At 40.4% G+C, this 17,175-nt stretch overlaps 1 protein-coding gene across 1 annotated transcript in view; it reads right to left on the reverse strand.

Annotated features, from left to right (window-relative positions):
* FRY (FRY microtubule binding protein) overlaps window positions 1-17,175 on the reverse strand; it is a 231,492-nt gene that overhangs the window by 40,711 nt on the left and 173,606 nt on the right. Inside the window, exons 41-49 of the mRNA XM_045566954.1 lie at window positions 16,375-16,496; window positions 13,411-13,598; window positions 12,294-12,388; window positions 10,482-11,089; window positions 9,478-9,575; window positions 8,601-8,771; window positions 5,848-5,988; window positions 2,868-3,047; window positions 949-1,110 (exon numbers count right to left, since the gene is read on the reverse strand). Coding sequence (XP_045422910.1) covers window positions 949-1,110; window positions 2,868-3,047; window positions 5,848-5,988; window positions 8,601-8,771; window positions 9,478-9,575; window positions 10,482-11,089; window positions 12,294-12,388; window positions 13,411-13,598; window positions 16,375-16,496 — 1,765 coding nt within the window. The remainder of the gene's footprint in view (window positions 1-948; window positions 1,111-2,867; window positions 3,048-5,847; window positions 5,989-8,600; window positions 8,772-9,477; window positions 9,576-10,481; window positions 11,090-12,293; window positions 12,389-13,410; window positions 13,599-16,374; window positions 16,497-17,175) is intronic.

The raw sequence follows: 17,175 nt of genomic DNA on the forward strand, positions 1-17,175 counted from the left end.
AAAGAGGGAAGACCTCTGTCCTTCTGAAATTGCCAGAGTGAAAGACCACATAAATCTGGGGCTGCCAGAGGTCCCAGGTGCCTCCCACAGTAGGAGCCTGCCTGGGAAAGAAGTCAGTGGGGGGCAGGGGTGGGGGAACAGGGACTACGACTTTGGGAGGGCAAGGTGGGGACAGTGAGAAAGAGAGAGAAAAAGTCTAAGAATCTAGTTCCTGACATTTGTGTACGAGGATCCAACTGTGCTTGAAGCCAAGCTGGATGAGTTAATAAATTCCTTTTCCACTTAAGGTAATTTTTCAGTGGGTTTCTGTCACATGTCATCAAAAGACCCCTGAATAATGCAGGGGTCTTACTTGACTGTAAGCCCAATGTTATCAATACTGTGACACAATCACCATAGAGTATTGAATACCGTCTTTATAAATACCATAGGCTGTGATAACAGAACTACGGAGAAATTCGGCAGCACCCGTGTCTGGGTGGCTCAGCCTGTGCACGGACACCATGAGTGAAGCTCCTGCCCTGAGGACAGCAGCCAGAGCGGTCTTTGGGCTTACAGCCCCCTCGACCCTTTGGGTGTCCAAGTCCGGTGGAATTGGTTGGGAGAAGTAAGGATGTGCTGTTTGCAGAAGAGAGGACTCATCCAGCAGAGTGAGAGGGGCAGAATTTCCTTTCATGTCTGAAGGACTGCCATGGGAAAGATCAGATTTTGTTTTCTAAGCCTTAAGAAAACTAGAACCAGTGGGTAGAAGCAAAGAAGAGTCGGACTTCAACTCAACGTAATGAGCAGTTCAGAGAGAAAACGGGTTTCCGCGGGATGCTGTGGAAGTGCTGAGACCCAGATGGGCGACCTTGGGGCAGTAAACAGAAGGATCCCCTGTCACATGGGCAGTGGGGCTCAACCGGTCCCTAAACTCCCTTCCAGTGCTGCGAGTCTAGGATTGTATACCTGAGAATACTGGGGCCTTTTCCAGCTCACAGGAACAAGGACATTGGAGTTGGAGCCTGAAGAAGTGGAGGACGTGCTCCGGGTGACAGCCATGGCCCTGGGCTTCCCATCACGCCCAGAAGAATTCTGCAGCTCATCATACCGCCTCCCGATGATTGGCGTCTTGAGAAGAAAGAATACAAAAGCACACATTCTCCTATCTCATTCATAGTTCTGTGGTATATGGGACCACTCTCCCCAGAAGCAATCAAGAACTGGCTTATTAGATTAAAAATCAGATGAGAAGTTCAGTGTTACAAGTAGGCTCATTTTCCTGATGTGCAAGTAATATTCTGAGTCATTTTGCATCGTCAACACTTTCCCACCCTCTGTAGCAGCAGAAAACAAGCCTGACTATTTGTTCTTCAATACGCTTTAGAAACCACTGAGAAAGATTAGAAGCAAAATGCACAGGAAACCGGTCAGTTTTCCATTGTTTAAGCTTGAAAAAATTTCTTATAGTTAGAACAAGAAACCAAAATTCCTTCCCCCTTCCTAACCTTTGATCATCAATCTTTATATGCTCTCAATTATTAAAAAAATGTTTTAATTATTGATATCTTTTCAATTATTCAAATGAATGAGGTCAGAGCCAGGTACTTGGGCAGCACTTAAGAAATTTCACTTCCCGAGAGCTCTGGAGTGTGGTGGCTGGTGGGCAGCACCTCCCAAATTTTAGCCCCAAGCAGGTCTCCTCTGCAGACACAGGCTCATGGGCCTGTCCTCGGGGGTGGCAGAACTCACTGGTAATGCTGCACCTGGCTACTGAGGCCCATCTTTCTGGAGCAGTTCTGGGTCTCTGGGGCATGCAGCTAACTGACTACATGTTTTCCGTACCTCTTTGGAACAGAATAAACTCAAGTCTAAGAATAAAAATAAGCTTTTCCCCCTCCCAATGTAAAAAAAAAAAAGTTAAATATGGACAAAGATTGAATTGATGCCTCAGTATCATTTACATAGTAAAGACAGATGCAGGAATCACAGTGGCAGCAAAATATATCTCATCCTGAATACTGAAGTGATAAAAGGTCAATAGGACTGTCATGTCAAAAAACTCAGCTTGATATAACCTACGTAATAGCACAGTTAGGTTCCATATAAGCAAATCTGGTTGATTTCTTAGTGAATGTATTCATTCAGCAGTGTTTGGAAACACTTATTAGTGATCTGCTATGCACTGTACCATGCCCAGTCATGAAGATGAACAGAACACAGCTTCTGCTTGGGGGGTTCATGGTCACGGGGTATGAGATCCGAAAGCAAATTTATTTTATACCTTAGACTTGAATATTAAGTCCAGGCCTTCCAAATATTTGTTCACAAACCAGGGTACCACCTTTTGCCCTTTCTTTTCTTCCTGACTCTGTAGCTTAGGTTCCTAGTCCCTTTCTTTCCTGCTTCAAATGCCCCAAGGCAAGAATTTAGTTTTACTTGTTTACAGAGCAGCGTGGCTTGGGGAGGCAGCCATAAAGGCAGATTCTGGTTCCTGTAAATCTCAGTCATTTGCTGGGCCGGCTGTCATTCAGGGAGAGAGGCTGAGGATATAACGATATGACGTGCTCATTGTCAGACGAAGGATGAGTGAAGGTCATGGTTTAAAATGTTTACGATCATTCCATTTTTAAGCATCTTTGAAAAAAATCATTTCTTAAATATAACAGAGGCTAGCTTCTTTCTATTTTTAAAAGCTGTCAATTGAGAGCCACAGTGAATATGACACTCAATGTATTCTTAAAAAAGCAGAACTTAATTTAGGCCTTAGACGTCTTCATTTAATAGAAATGTGAAATAAGTCTCCCTTTCTCTAGGTAATTACTTTTGATCTTTGTCACTTTAAATTTGTGCTAAAATTCACAGAAACAATTAACATGGCTAAGTACCTCTGAAATATCAAAGTGAAAGTCCAGAGTTTTCCCAGGTAATTCCTTAGAAGCACTCGTCCACACTCGGTGTATCTCTATCTTTGAGAGGTCACTGTGCTGATAGGAAGGCAGAACGAGGCTGGCAGATCGAGAAACTACCAGCTTCAAGATATTCAAAGCTTCTCTCCAGTGGACACTCTGCAGGAAATAAAACATTCAAAGGTGAAAAATAATTTCATTTATTAAAGCTAATATATCGCTACGGAAGCTTCTTATAACCAATCTGAATTCGCTGACTTAAAACAGTGCAGGAGATTCTGTGATAAGAAAAAGGCAAAGGTGGCCAGGTGCGGTGGCTCTCGCCTGTAATCCCAGCACTCTGGGAGGCCGAGGCTGGAGTATTGCTTGAGGTCAGGAGTTTGAGACCAGCCTGAGCAAGAGCAAGACTCCATCTCTACTAAAAACAGAAAAAATTAGCTGGGCATGGTGGTGCATGCCTGTAGTCCAGCTATTTGGGAAGCTGAGGTGGGAGGATTGCTTGAACCCAGGAGTTTGAAGTTGCTGCGAGCTAGGCTTGACGCCATGCACTTTAGCCAGGGCAACAGAGCAAGACTCTATCTCAAAAAAAAAAAAAAAAAAAAAAAAAAGGAAAGGAAAAAGCAAATGACATAAAAAGGTAAATTATATATAAAATGAGCTACATTTAGGAAACCAGTAAATAGAAAAGATCATTTTGTCCATATGCAAATAAATAAGAGTTTAAGATTATAAGATATCATTATTGCTAATGAGGCATCTCTTAATTTGGAGGGAAAAAAAAAGCACCCAATGCATTTTATGCCATTGGCCATTCAGTTCACTCTTTCTCAAAATTCGCCCCACCTCTAGCTTCCAGTCTTCTTGGTCCTTCTCCTAGTTCTCCAGCTCCTAAAGCTCCATTTACTTCCTGGATGCCCAGATCTCTGCCCTCAGCTCTCTTTTCTTCTCACTTCTTATCTTCCTCATGACCTCACCCAGGAATCTGGAAGTTCTTAACTCTTCTCTTTCTCTCCGTCTTGGTAATTTGCTGCCCCTTCTCCATTGCAGCTGGCACCAGCTTGCCCACCTTGCTTGGACTGTTTCAATGGTAGCTGAACTGGTCTCCCTGATTGCAGCCTTTGTTTAAGTCCATCAGGTCCAGCTAGAGTGATCTTTCTAGAACTTTTCAGACCAAGCCACTTCCCTGACTAAACTCTCTCAAGGGTTCCCTCTGGTGGACAGGGTAGAGTCCACACTCTTTGAGCACGGCCTGCAGGAGTCATCTGCCCTGGGCGATGGCTGCAGTCCCTCAAACCAGGCAAAGTCTCTTAGCCTCTGTGCCCTCACTCATGCTACTCCATCCTGGAATGCCTTTCCTCTCCTTATGGGCACATCTTTGTTTCTCTGACAATCCCAGTCAGACTGAGGTGCTTTTCCCATCAAAATTAGAAACATAGATATACCAACTTGATAAGAGTTATTATTATTTTTTTTGCCTCGGCTTTGCAGTCAAAGCACATGAAAGAAAACACATTTTCTTCCCTGTTAAATTCTGCACAAGGGAGACCATGGTGTGAATGCAAAACGAGCCACAATTCAAGGCAAGATACTGAGTCCCAGCGATGGCCCACAAGCCCAAGACAGAACGACAGCCTAGTAAAACACCGAGATGGGGCACACGCTAGTAGAAAGACGTGAACCGGCCCTCTGTCTCCAGCGAGTGAAGTGAAGTGAAAAACCATTACTGAACGTTCGCCCCACGTGGCACAAGTATTAGAGCGATATCACTTGAAAAATGGAAAATGATACTTGGAAATCACCTTTAGCATGAACTAATTTTCCATAAGTAATGTGATTGGTGAGGTAGAGACGGAAAAGAATGCCTAAAATTTATACTGTATGGCTTTGTCATTGAGTTTAAACCAGAGAAAACCTAGCATTTGCCCTTGAATTCACAAATTCACCAAGTACACTCCGGAGAAGAAATAGGGGAGCAAATAAAATGGGGAGAAAAAGGTGCCTGAGCTCTTGAGTTGGCCCTCTCCAGGGAAGCCCGTGGTGGCCCTGCCTGCTCCCACCGCCTGGGCCTCCCTCCTTCAGTCTGTGGTCACGTGTTTCAAGTTAGCTTACAGGCTCTAGACACTTGTTCTGGTCTGTTTGCTTTTTTGATATTTATTTTAATTTTTATTCTTTTTTATTTTCTGGTAGTCTCAGAGTACAGCTTCGAAGAACCAGTCTGTAGATGTTTACTGGTGTTCACCAGGGGTCCTGCTGGGAAGGCTGCCTGGTACAATGAAACAAAAGCGATGGCTTTGGAGCCAGGTGGACCTGGGGTCAAACACCAGCTCCACCTTTTGCTGAGTTCTTGGGGCCAGTCTTTTGTTTTTTGTTTTAAATTAAAGATTGTTTATTATGGAAATATTAAAATATATACAGAAACAGAGAGACTAGTATAATGAATCCCCTTGCATTCTTCATCAACTATTCACATTCTGTGTTATTTATCCCCACAACAGTTTTTGTTTGTTGGAGTATATTCAAGTGCATTTACACAAATTTGTTAACCTTAATTCCCTCCACTTGGAAGTGATGATTTTAACTTCTGCGTAACCCTTCACATGTTGAAACACCAAGCCTAGAACCTGGCACACATGCAAGTTCCTTCTCCCCTTTCCTTCTCTGAAATTGGATACTGAAAATAAGACCCTGCCCCTGCCCTCCCAGCCTGTGGCCCCAGTAGGCAGAAGTGTGTCCTCTGCAGGCGTGGGAATACGCCAGACTCTTGTCCTGTATTTTTCTGCAGCGTACTACTCGGGGTGTGGTCAACGACCACTCCTGACTGCCTTCGCCGTGTCATGGATGTCAAGGGATGACTGCACCACCTGGCACCTAAACAGCTTTGTGGCCAGGCTACAGGCAAAGCATCAGTCTTTCTGGAATGACTCTCTTGGTTGCTAAGTGAAGTTATGCAAATACTCACTTGCACATATTTTTCAATGGTCTTCAGAACTTCCACATTAAATTGTTTGACAGGGACGCCGGAAAGGTCCATGTAGCTGAGCAGACTGTGGATCACCTGCAGCAGGGGCTGCTGCACGCTGGGGAGGCCCTTCTCCAGCAGCTGCAGGGACAGAGTGCAGCCGCGGTCAGTCGTACCCCAGATTTCACATGGAAGCGCCCAAGTCTCCCATACCTTTATGACTGCACATTTTCTTAGCAGGGGAAATAAAATTCTGACTAGGAAAGAGATGAAGATGTTATCAAAAGGCATTATATTATGTGGGGACGTGTGAATACATAAGCATAAAATTCACACAATGAAATATAAGAAAATAAACCTCCAAAGGAAAGCATTAAACCCCATTAATTATCAAAAATTACAAATTCAAATGAAAGATACAGTCTGTTGGTTATCAGACTGGCAAAGACTAGACATTGATAATATTCACTACTGATGGAGTAGATAAAGAAATGGGTATTCTTACCATCAGTGGAAATATTGATTGGATGATTTGGCAAATGAGACCAAGAGCACTAAAGAGGTCTGTGGCTTTTGAAATAGTAATTACACTTTTTGGAGCATTTCCCAAACCATAGATAGGCACTAAGATTTATGTATGAGATTTCACCATGGTATTATTTATAGTGGTTAAAAAAATCATGCACAAAACAAAAGAAAGCTTTGTAAGCAATTTAAATATTGAACACCAGGAAAATGGATATGTAAGGTAACAGTAAATTGTATGATGAAATATCATGCAGTTAATACAATGGCATTTTTAAAGATAATAAAGAATATCAGGTAATATTAAGTAGGAAACAAAGGATACACAATTTCTATATATTAGAAGATGTCAATATTGATGTGAATGGGTGTGTTATATAGAAATAACCTTGGAAAGAAATAAGAAAAAGTTAATAGGGTTTCTCTGTATAATTTTAGGTAATTTTCCTTTCTTTTTAAAAACTTTTCTGTACCTTCCACGTTTTCTCTTATGAACATCTACTGCTTTTTCAGGCAAGGAAAAAAAATAAATCAGTGATAATACCCAAAAGGAAAGCAAAATAATGAGAAAATGTAAATGACAGCCATCATGATAAGTGTATTATTCTAAATAAATAATTAATAGAAATGATCCTAAACACTAAAATCCCACATCAAAAGTGGTGAGAGGAAGTAACTGAGTGGTTAATACATGAGGAAATAAACAATTATGTAAATCTATTGTGTGGAAAAATGAATATTTTCACTAGAAACAAAATACATAATGAAAATAATTTGAAAGTATGAATAAAAAGCATTAAACTGAAAAAAATGAATAAATGGAATGATAAAATTTAGTGGGGATCTGGGAAAACAACAATATTTATACATTGTTTATAATATTGTAAATTGGAAAAGTCTTTGTGAAGACCAGTTTCTCAAATGTGTGGAACTAAGACAACATATCCACATCTCCATGCCATCTGACTGGATAGTTCTACTTTGGGCAAGGTAGAGTCAATTGATATTTTTCAACAAAATAACAGGAATTATCTGCCTTTGTGAGCAGGGTGTTTGGATCGATTGTCTCAGCACTTCTTGTGTGCTGAAGTATGTGCATGCTTGCTTAGTAACTCTTGCAGGGACAGGTATGACCAGGTGATTATTAAAAGCAGCAAGGTGGCATTTATGAGAGGTTCTTTAACATGCTGGGGATGTGGGTGTAGAAAGAGCAAATGAATCTTGGGCTGTCAATAGTCTGAATACAGTCCACGTGTTGCTAGTCTGTAGTGCGAGTCAAAAGCCTGCAGGATCAACTATTACTATAAATGTGGACAGATGGGGCGTCTACTCTCTGCTAGGTAGACAGTTTCAGGCTTGTGGACCCTTTGAGAAAACGGCTGATTTTTTAACCTGTCTGGAACCTAGATTGATGACATAACTAAAAGGAAAACTAGAATGGATTGTCCTCATGTCTTCTGACAGGCCCTATCAACAGGTATGAAGGCATTTCCTGGGAGGAGGAGCAGCACTGAAAATGCTAAAACAAGGTAGCTGTTTTAGCTGTTACCAATTATTTGCTTCATAGATTTCATGACCTTGTGTATTAAACTTGGGGCCTGGAGGTGCTAAATGGAATATGTTTCATCTCTTGCCCAATATTTTTAGCACCATGACACACAGAAGTCAGGGTAGGGGGTTTGTAATGAATGTGCTAGAAACACCTTGGTATGATGGCCAAAATACCATTCCAGTTTTAAAAACAAACATAACAGGTGAAGATAAAAAGTTTATGTCAGAATGTATGCTTTGTTACTTAGTTCAGAGTTAACAAACACTGAACATATCAAGGCACACAGTGACTCCTTAAGTGAGATTTGAACACCCAGAGCAATCATGATACAATTTTTTCCTCTCTGCCATGCACTGACAGGCATTACTGTAGTAAACAGAAGGGGTTTAAGCTTTGGAGGCAGTTATATCTAGGTTCGATGGCTGGCTCTGCTGCCTTAAAATTAAGGCAAATTATTTGACCTGGCTGAGCCTCAGATTCTTTATTGTAACAATATCTACATCGCTGGATTGTTGCAAGGATTTAAAATGATTCCATTAGTATCTATAACAATGGCACTATATCATATATTATATAAGTACTCAATAAGTGGAGGTTAAGAGTATATTATCAGTTCTATATAAATATTTTACCCATGGAAGCTATGATAGATTTTATCGTTAATTTAAAAGCTTACCTCTGCCAAGTAGGTAACCATATTCAAGGTAATGTCAGCATATGCTTCATGAAGGTATCGACAAACCACATTGACCCACGTGGCACAGTCCCTTGTGTAGCTGTGCGTTTTATAAAGTGTCATAACATGTGCGAGATTTGAAAGTTTGGGGTTCTTCTCTTCCAAACAAACCTTTTAAGATAAGAAAACCAATTAGGGATAAAATATTCCAGTGAATAAGAAGAAAGGGGCCGGGTGCGGTGGCTCACGCCTGTAATCCTAGCACTCTGGGAGGCGAAGGCGGGTGGATCGCTCGAGGTCAGGAGTTCGAGACCAGCCTGAGCAAGAGCGAGACCTCGTCTCTACTAAAAATAGAAAGAAGTTATATGGACATCTAAAAATATATATGGAAAAAAAATTAGCCGGGCATGGTGGCGCATGCCTGTAGTCCCAGCTACTTGGGAGGCTGAGGCAGAAGGATTGCTTGAGCCCAGGAGTTTGAGGTTGCTGTGAGCTGGGCTGATGCCACGGCACTCTGGCCATGGTGACAGAGCGAGACTCTGTCTCAAAAAAAAAAAAAAAAAAGAAGAAAGGTTAGCAATTTTACTGTAAGTTTTGGCAGTCTGGATAGTAGATTGATATACTTTTTGGTAGCTACAGAAGTGCTTAGGTTGGCTAATATAATTTTCACAAATTCTGAATAATGTTTTCTCAATAATGAAAGCAAACTAGGCAATTTGCATTCACCATCCATACATGTACATTACTGGTGATATCAGTTATTATTTGCAGGTTTTGAGAAAAGCATTGCTTTCTCTGGGCCTGGTGTTTCTGGTTGACGTTGGGCCTTCCTGAAGGCCTGTGTGGACCTGCCTGAGTTTGGAACCGTAACTCGTACCTGAGCAATCCTTTCGGCTACATCCTTACAGAACTGATTGGGATTTTCAAAATGCTGAATCAGCTGGGGCAGGAGACACAAGACATTCAGTGGAAACCCTGCAGCAGAGAAGATACAATGGAGACAGCTGAACACAGCGTGTTTTCACTGTTAATAGTGGGAAGGCATGTTGAAGATTTGATTCGGAGGTGATACAAAAGCAGTCTTTTGAAGTACCTTAAATATGATCTAACACAAAATCCACGAAAAATGTACAACCACAATGTCACCAGTTACAAAGAAACCACTGCAGGAGATTTGTAATTTTAAGACACAGCAGTTACCTTGCCATGATCTGTTTGTGAATTAAGGATGACTGGCACGGATTTTATTGGCACAGGTTGAACTGAACTGAAGCACTAGTTTGAAATTTTTATCAAAAAACATACTTTAAGAAAAACTGGCGTGAGAGGACACAGGTCAATCCATTTAAGTCTTAGTCATGTAATTGAAAAGACTCTTTAGAATGATGAGAAATGTTTTAGTATCTCTGTGTTAAGCTCTAGCTTCATGAAATGAATTCTGGGCCACATGCCATCATATTAAAAATCTTATTTGTTGATTTGGCTTAATTCAAAACAATGGGGAACCAAGAGAATTTTGAAGAGGAACAGAAAGTAAATGAAAATAAAAGATTTGGGAGTTAAGAAAAGAAGGGGAAAAAGTCTGTACAAGAGCAATGGAATAAATAAGTAGTACCTGTAGTTTGGTCTGGAAGGCATAAAGAAATCACTAATATTGTATATATAATTTCTGCCCCTTTTATGCTATTGCCTTCAAAATATCTTCTATAATATAATTAAGACTTGGATAGTAGTTCAAGAGAAAAAAGAAACTATTCCCAAAGAAGCATTTCTAAGCAGAATCGTTAAAAGCAGTAAGTCCATATTATTAACATCTTATTACACCAAGGACGAACACAACCACCACCAGACTTGTAAGAGAGTGAACGATGCTGGCTTTACCAATAGCTTGGGAGGAATCCACCATGGGTACTTTGGACACTGGGGTCAGCAAACTGAAAAGCTGCAGGGTCAGGTCTGTGGTGGTGAGGGACGTGAACCCTTTCAGCAGCAGCTGCTGCAACCCGGAGAAGTCGGCCCACTTGAGCTGTGCCTGGAGTTTCTCAAGTTTTTCTCGGTTCTCAGCTTTATCGAGTGGCATGTGCGCCAGGAGTCTGCTCAGCAGCCGTAAGGCCATTAGGTATTCAAACTCAAAATCAGACTCCATCAAGGCCACCGTGACCCAGAAGATGGTGGCCAGCAGGTTGGTGGGATGGTTGATGTGGGATGGGTCTGTGAGACTGTCTTTCAAGGAGGAGGAGCTCCTGGTTTTTGAGGAGAGGCCCTGTTGGGTACAAGCCTGAATTCTGTCCAGTGTGGCACTTCGGGGTGGGTCAGAGGATCGGTCAACAACACCGAACTTCTTGGGCACAGAGAAGCTTCTTTGATGCCGGCTGCGTTCTGCAGTGGCAGTATTTCCACTGGCAGTTCCAGGGTTCACGTTCAGTTGTCCTGTGCTCTTTCTGCTGGCTGTTAGTTTAGTGCTTGAGCTTAAATCTGGTGATGAAGACCTGGGTATAAAAATAAACAAGTTTAATAGAGTGACAACATGCTTCAGTGAAAACGAGTCCTTTCAAGTCCACAGAGAGACACTAAAGGAGGGAAACCATTCTTTGGAAATGCTACTTTCTATTAATTTCTTTTTCCTTATCCTTAAACTTAAAGCCATGAAACACAAAACAAGAAAACTACCAATAAAACAAAAACAAAACTCAGTATCGACTTCCACTTATTGAAAGTGTCAAGAATTCAATAGTTGTCCTCAAAGTTTATTGATCTTTCATTTATCTTTTTGCTTGAATTAGGATAGGAATAATTATGAAATAAAATGTACCTGATAAGCATAAACTGTAATAGTTTATTAAGTGACTGATAAGGAGAACAGAAATGGAAATTATGTTATCTATAAAGAAGTTAGTAAGTGTTCATGTCAAAGGAATTTTTTTGTACTTATCAAAAATGATTTCTACATCTATTCATGCTGAAAAAAATAAAAGTTTTTATCAACATTCTTGCTAAATTTTTACTGATTTAGATAAATCTGTAGGTTCATGTAGATAAATATGTGTGATGGTAGTAGTCATAATGTAATTACCTGCCCATAAAAAGCGTTCAATTTAAAAATGAAACAAAGCCCGATGGGTACAAGATAACATTACTGACTCAATTTCAAGCCAGATGAGCTCAGTGACACAAACAGAACATGCAATTGCGAATGACTTGAAATGGGTCATTAAACATGGGCAGGAGGGAAAAAAAGGTACCAAGGTAGGAATTTCTTCAAGTAAAGTCAATATTTATTCCAACTATTTTTATAGTCATGGTTCAGATGAGCTTTGTCCATATTCATTTAAAAAATAATATTTAGTTTTAGATTCTATTTATCAACATAATAAACAGGATAATTATTATATAAAATTTGAAAAAATATTCAAAGACATAAAGAAGGAAATGAAAAAATCATTAATATGTGTATCTTTTAGAGATAATATTTGGTGTCTATCTTCCTGACATTTAAGAATAGTTCCACAATGCATGTATGTGTGTGTGTTGTAACTTTTTTTTTAAATTAAGAAAATATCATACATACTTTTTCAGGTCATAAATAGATTTCAAAACTGAGATTTGTTCTTTGTATTCTGCCCAAAGTCCAGCATCTCCCAACTATTCAGTACAGTATATTTGATTTCAAAACGTCATTAAGCTGATTCTCACCGGGACAACACAGTTAAGAGATCACTGTTTTTCAAGCAGTCGGACAAGTTATCCACAGCAGCCTCCAAGGTGAGGAGCGCTTCCATCACGTAACCCTGCCAAACATGCAAAGGTGACATTTCGGATTGCTTATAGCCTCTGTTAACTTCCTGATGATAAATTTAATTAATGCAAAATTTATCCCAATAATGTTAATATCATTGAATTTAGACAGTCATTGCTGCTTTAATTTATGAAGTCTAAAAACAAATTTTACGGGCCACTTAGGAAATTCAGATGCCTTAGGAGTTAGCAGATAAGCATAAAGATTTATTTCTCTCTGTCTGAGAGCCTCAATAGCTCAAATTCATTTGAAATCTAACAGGAAGGGACAAGCACCACCCTGTGCTGAGGGGAGGGTGGGCATTTGAGATGCAGAGTGGCAATGTCTGAAAGCCAGAGATTGAGATGAGGTATAGGATGCCCTGTGTCTCAGTGGCATTTTGGGCAGCACTTCCGGTGGCTAGGAGGAGGAAAAGCAGGTAGCGCCTGCAGGTGTGCAGGCTTTCCTGAGATGCAGGGACATTTCTGTTGGGAAAGAAGGGCCTGGCCTGAGAAGCAGAGCCTGTAATGCCCTTGGCTTTCAATCTGCCCAGCTCTGGAATATCTGCTCTATCTACCCGGTCTTCCTGTGGCAACTGCTCTCTCCATTCCTTCTTCAGCTCTTCTCGGTCTACAGAAGGCAAACCACACAGGGAGGGGTGGTGCTTCATACAGGTATAATGGAGATCCCTGCTCTGGGTGGGGAGACTGCATAAATGCATCCTAGGCTGGGGGCAAAAAACCAAAATGATACAAAATAAGCCCCCTACTGCCCACCCAATAAAACCAACCCCCAAAACAACAAAGAAGGAGCCACTGAAGAATTTCCAGTTGTTGGCTTGTATAAAAGAGGTAATATCCATTATTAGATATTATCTAATGTTTAGAACAACACTCCTTGGAGTGATTTCGTAAATATAAAAATCACCCTTTAACTTTTTTTTTTTTTTTAATAAAAGGCTCAAAGAAAGTTAACTCTCATCACTGCCGTAAGAGAGCTCAGCCTTCATGCGCTCAGTGGTTTTCCCTTCCATACCTGAATCTCATCTCCATGTTCTCCAATCACTTCTACCAATCTCGAGAGAAGGTCAGATAAGGCGTGTGCTGACAGAGGTTGCTTGAGGGCCCGGAATATCTGGAAGGACCGACCGGCATAGTGCCTGGAAGAGCTTGCGAGGGCTGTCTGTAATGCAACTTCACTCAAGTGTTGCTCCAGGTGGAAACCTAGGGCAAGAAGAGACGGGGAATAGGTCAGCCTCACTCTGCACACTCTGGGGCATCAAAGTTACCTGTAAGCTTAAAACAGGCTAACTGCACAGAGCTATCTTGTCATGGCACTTATTTGAAAATCAACCATTTTACACTAAAACCAAATGTTAAATAAATCTTAGGGAGGATAGTGTAGTGGGAAGAGGCAGAAGCTTTAGAATAAGAAAATCCTGATTTTGGATTAGGGGCTTTATAACTCTGGGAAAGAAACTTGTTCTCTATGAGCCTGTTATCTTATCTTTACCTTATGAATAATAACACCTACCTCATAGTGTTGCTGTGGAAATTAAACAACTGATAAAGTGCCTAGTGCAGTATCTGACACATAGTATGTGTCACAAATGTATTATTATTTATTTCCCTGCTATTTTTCTATATTATTCTTCCGTACTACTTTTTTACATAGAATACTTTCACTCCTTTTTCATAAGAGAGTTTGCTAGTGGATTGAGACAACTCAAACACAACTAAGGCCTGTACCAAAGTCTTTGCTCTGTAAATACGAAGATATTGAAATGCAGATGCTGCAAAGAAGCCAGACATAATTTAAACTTTTCCCGAATATTTGTTCTTCCAATAGCATAAAGGTAACCTCAGTTATCAGAAAACCATTTAATCAGATGGGAATGAAAATGTGAGCTAAAGCACATGACTGAATTCTGGGTCATTAAATTGTACACTTGCTGCGCCTCTGTGCAGGGAGAAAAGCAGACTACGAGAGTCAGAGGACTGGATGAAAACAGTGATTTGGGCTGTCTCTATGATCCACGGGCTCTGCGACACCTTTGGTTGTCACATGAAAGTGGACCAGAAGGGATAGTTCAATGTCATTGTTCTTAGCTGAGCTTGGCTATTTGACCCTAGGGACAAATAGACTATATGAGAAAATGTTCCTGCAGAGAAAACAGGGTCCCAGAAAATGAACTTCAAACATATTCAGGGTGTAAATATACCATTAAACCCATATGGGCAGTTCATAACTTACGAATGGACTGTGTTTCAAAAAAATATTTTATATATATTTTTTAATCAAGTCACATTTTACTACTTAGTCCATTTTATATGTGGGGGTTAGGTCCCCTGGCAATGAGCAAATGCTTATTTAAATGATAATGAACTTGAAGACTAGAACTTTGCTAGTAGGACCGTGGACTCCACCTCCACAATGACATCCTTTGGGAAAAAGAAAAGGTTTCCTTTTCCTTGCAGCCACATAGTGAATCTACACTTCCCAGACTTCCTTGCAGTTAGATATGACCACCTGTGTGAATTCTGGCCAGTACAATGTGAGAAGTAGCCCTGGACGCCCCATTCAAGCCTGGCCGGTCAACGCATCCTGAGGAATCCTCCACTCACTCTCTCTTTCTCCACCTGCTGGTGGATGCAGAGGGTCCAGCAGAGGCCTCTGAGCTTAGAGGGTGGCAGAGCCACAGGCTAGAGGGTCCCCGAAGCACCTTGTGGAAGGCCACCTGCTGAACACTCACACTGAACTGTTACATGACCCAGGAACAATCTTCTCTTGTGCTAAGCCTCTGAGCTCTGGGGTTGTTTGTTACAGCAGCTATCGCATTCTGACTAATACGAGTATTTCCAGGAACACATTGTGTGTGTGTATAGTGAAAACAGGCTGAAAGCATGGATGTACAGAGAAATCAGAGTGAGTAAAAATAGCTTGATCAGGATGCGAAAAGACTTAGCTTTTAAGCAGCCTGAAGTACCTGCTGAGAATTCAGTAAAAGGCATTCATACATTTTCTCATCTTTTATTATCTTTGTACAATCAAATTAATGGTTCACATACAAATAGTAAATTTCTTTCTTTGGGTTTGTGTTCGATTGTTAAGTGACTTTTGAGGTCTTAATATTTCAAGCAAATTCGAAAAGGGAAATTCAAAGCAAGAGACAGCAATCCCATTCCTAGAAAGACTTTCCCATTTCAGTTTATCAGTACTTTTTGTTTCCTTGTAAGTATTCTCTGATAATGAAAAGAGATGTGGCTAATCTGAAATGTTTCAAACTGGGAAATGTGCTAATTTTTAGAGCAGCTGGAAAAGCCAGCGAACTGTATTTAATATTGCCGGCTTGGTGCGAGAAAAAAGGGAGAGATAGTTTTACAACATGTTGAGGAACCAATTTAAATTTCACACATAAATCAGCCCAGGCCAAATTGGATCTGATAGGAATTCAGCTGAGGACAAACACTTAAGTATTTTGATGCCTCTATAGTTTAACTAGGACTCACTCACACTGTGTTCAGAATATTTAATGGTCATTTGCACAAGAATTGTTAAGCAAACACTTCTAAAGCCAAAAATATTTTATCACAGATTCCTTTCTTTTTTAAAACCAGTTTGACCATTTCAGCCAGACATTTAACCAGACTATTTTTCATAGCTGAGATTGATGAGAGTCAATTATGAGATTTATTTCTCATGGCCTTCTTTAAATAAAATTAATATGGGCATAGTTTAATTCTAGCAAGGGAAATGAAGCAAGTAGAAAAGTGAGGTTGGGGAAATTATTTAATAGAGCATAATTTAAATATTCATGGTATTAACTGTCATTCAGTTAGACAGCATCTGAAATAAGCTTCAAAACTCCCCCATGAATGTGCTTATGCTATAGAAATAGAGTGTCAGGACCACATTACAAGGTGTGTAGGCGTGTAGAGAGAGTGAGCTCCATTACAGAAGAACGCTGAAAGAGGGATTTGGGCAAATAGGATGAAGTACCTGATTTGGAATCTTTAAATACAGATACAACGTGACGTAGAAAGTTAGTGAGCTGTTCAGCACTCTTTGAATTTTGATTTTTGGGAGTGATGTCTTCATGGCACCAAAGTGGACCAAATGCCCTTAAACAAAACACACAAAATGTCAAGAACATATCTCATTTTGCATTTTTAAACCCATACATGCAGTTCTGACTCCAAAGGTACAATATATTTTTAAAAATTTTACGAATTAATTTGAGGGTACATTTCTGTCTTATAAAACTTACCAGCACACTCAAAACACATCTAGCTAATTTATGGAGGCATAGTTTTTTATGTTTTAAAATTAAATTTATTTACAAAATTAAAACCTCCTGAGTCACCAGAGCAGTATTTGGCATTTCCTGGGTGCTATGTGTTTGTTTGTTAAATAAAATGATATAAAATGCTAAATAAAATATAGCTTTAGACATGGACTCAGTTTTCACATTTTAGCATTTGCAGAGAGAAGGTTTTTATCAGGATCACATCATTAAGTTGCCAAATATTGTAGAACCAACCTGAAGACATAGCGTCTGTTGTTTACTTGGTTTTCAATAATAATAGGATGGAGCCATGTGGGAGAATTTCAGAGAACAGCCTTTCCCAACACATGGTATTGACAGATGGTGACAGGTGACAATATCTTTCCTCTGACAAACCGTTCAGGACTCTGAAGTCCCCTGGATGTGCACACCCGCTGTGTGCAAGGTGCCATCAGCCCCCTTCCTACGCTTCCTGCACATTAAACCCCATATTAAGCTGGCAGCTGCACAAAATA

The sequence above is a fragment of the Lemur catta genome, chromosome 13 (assembly GCF_020740605.2).
Source record: "Lemur catta isolate mLemCat1 chromosome 13, mLemCat1.pri, whole genome shotgun sequence".
Classification (NCBI taxonomy): Eukaryota; Metazoa; Chordata; class Mammalia; order Primates; family Lemuridae; genus Lemur; species Lemur catta.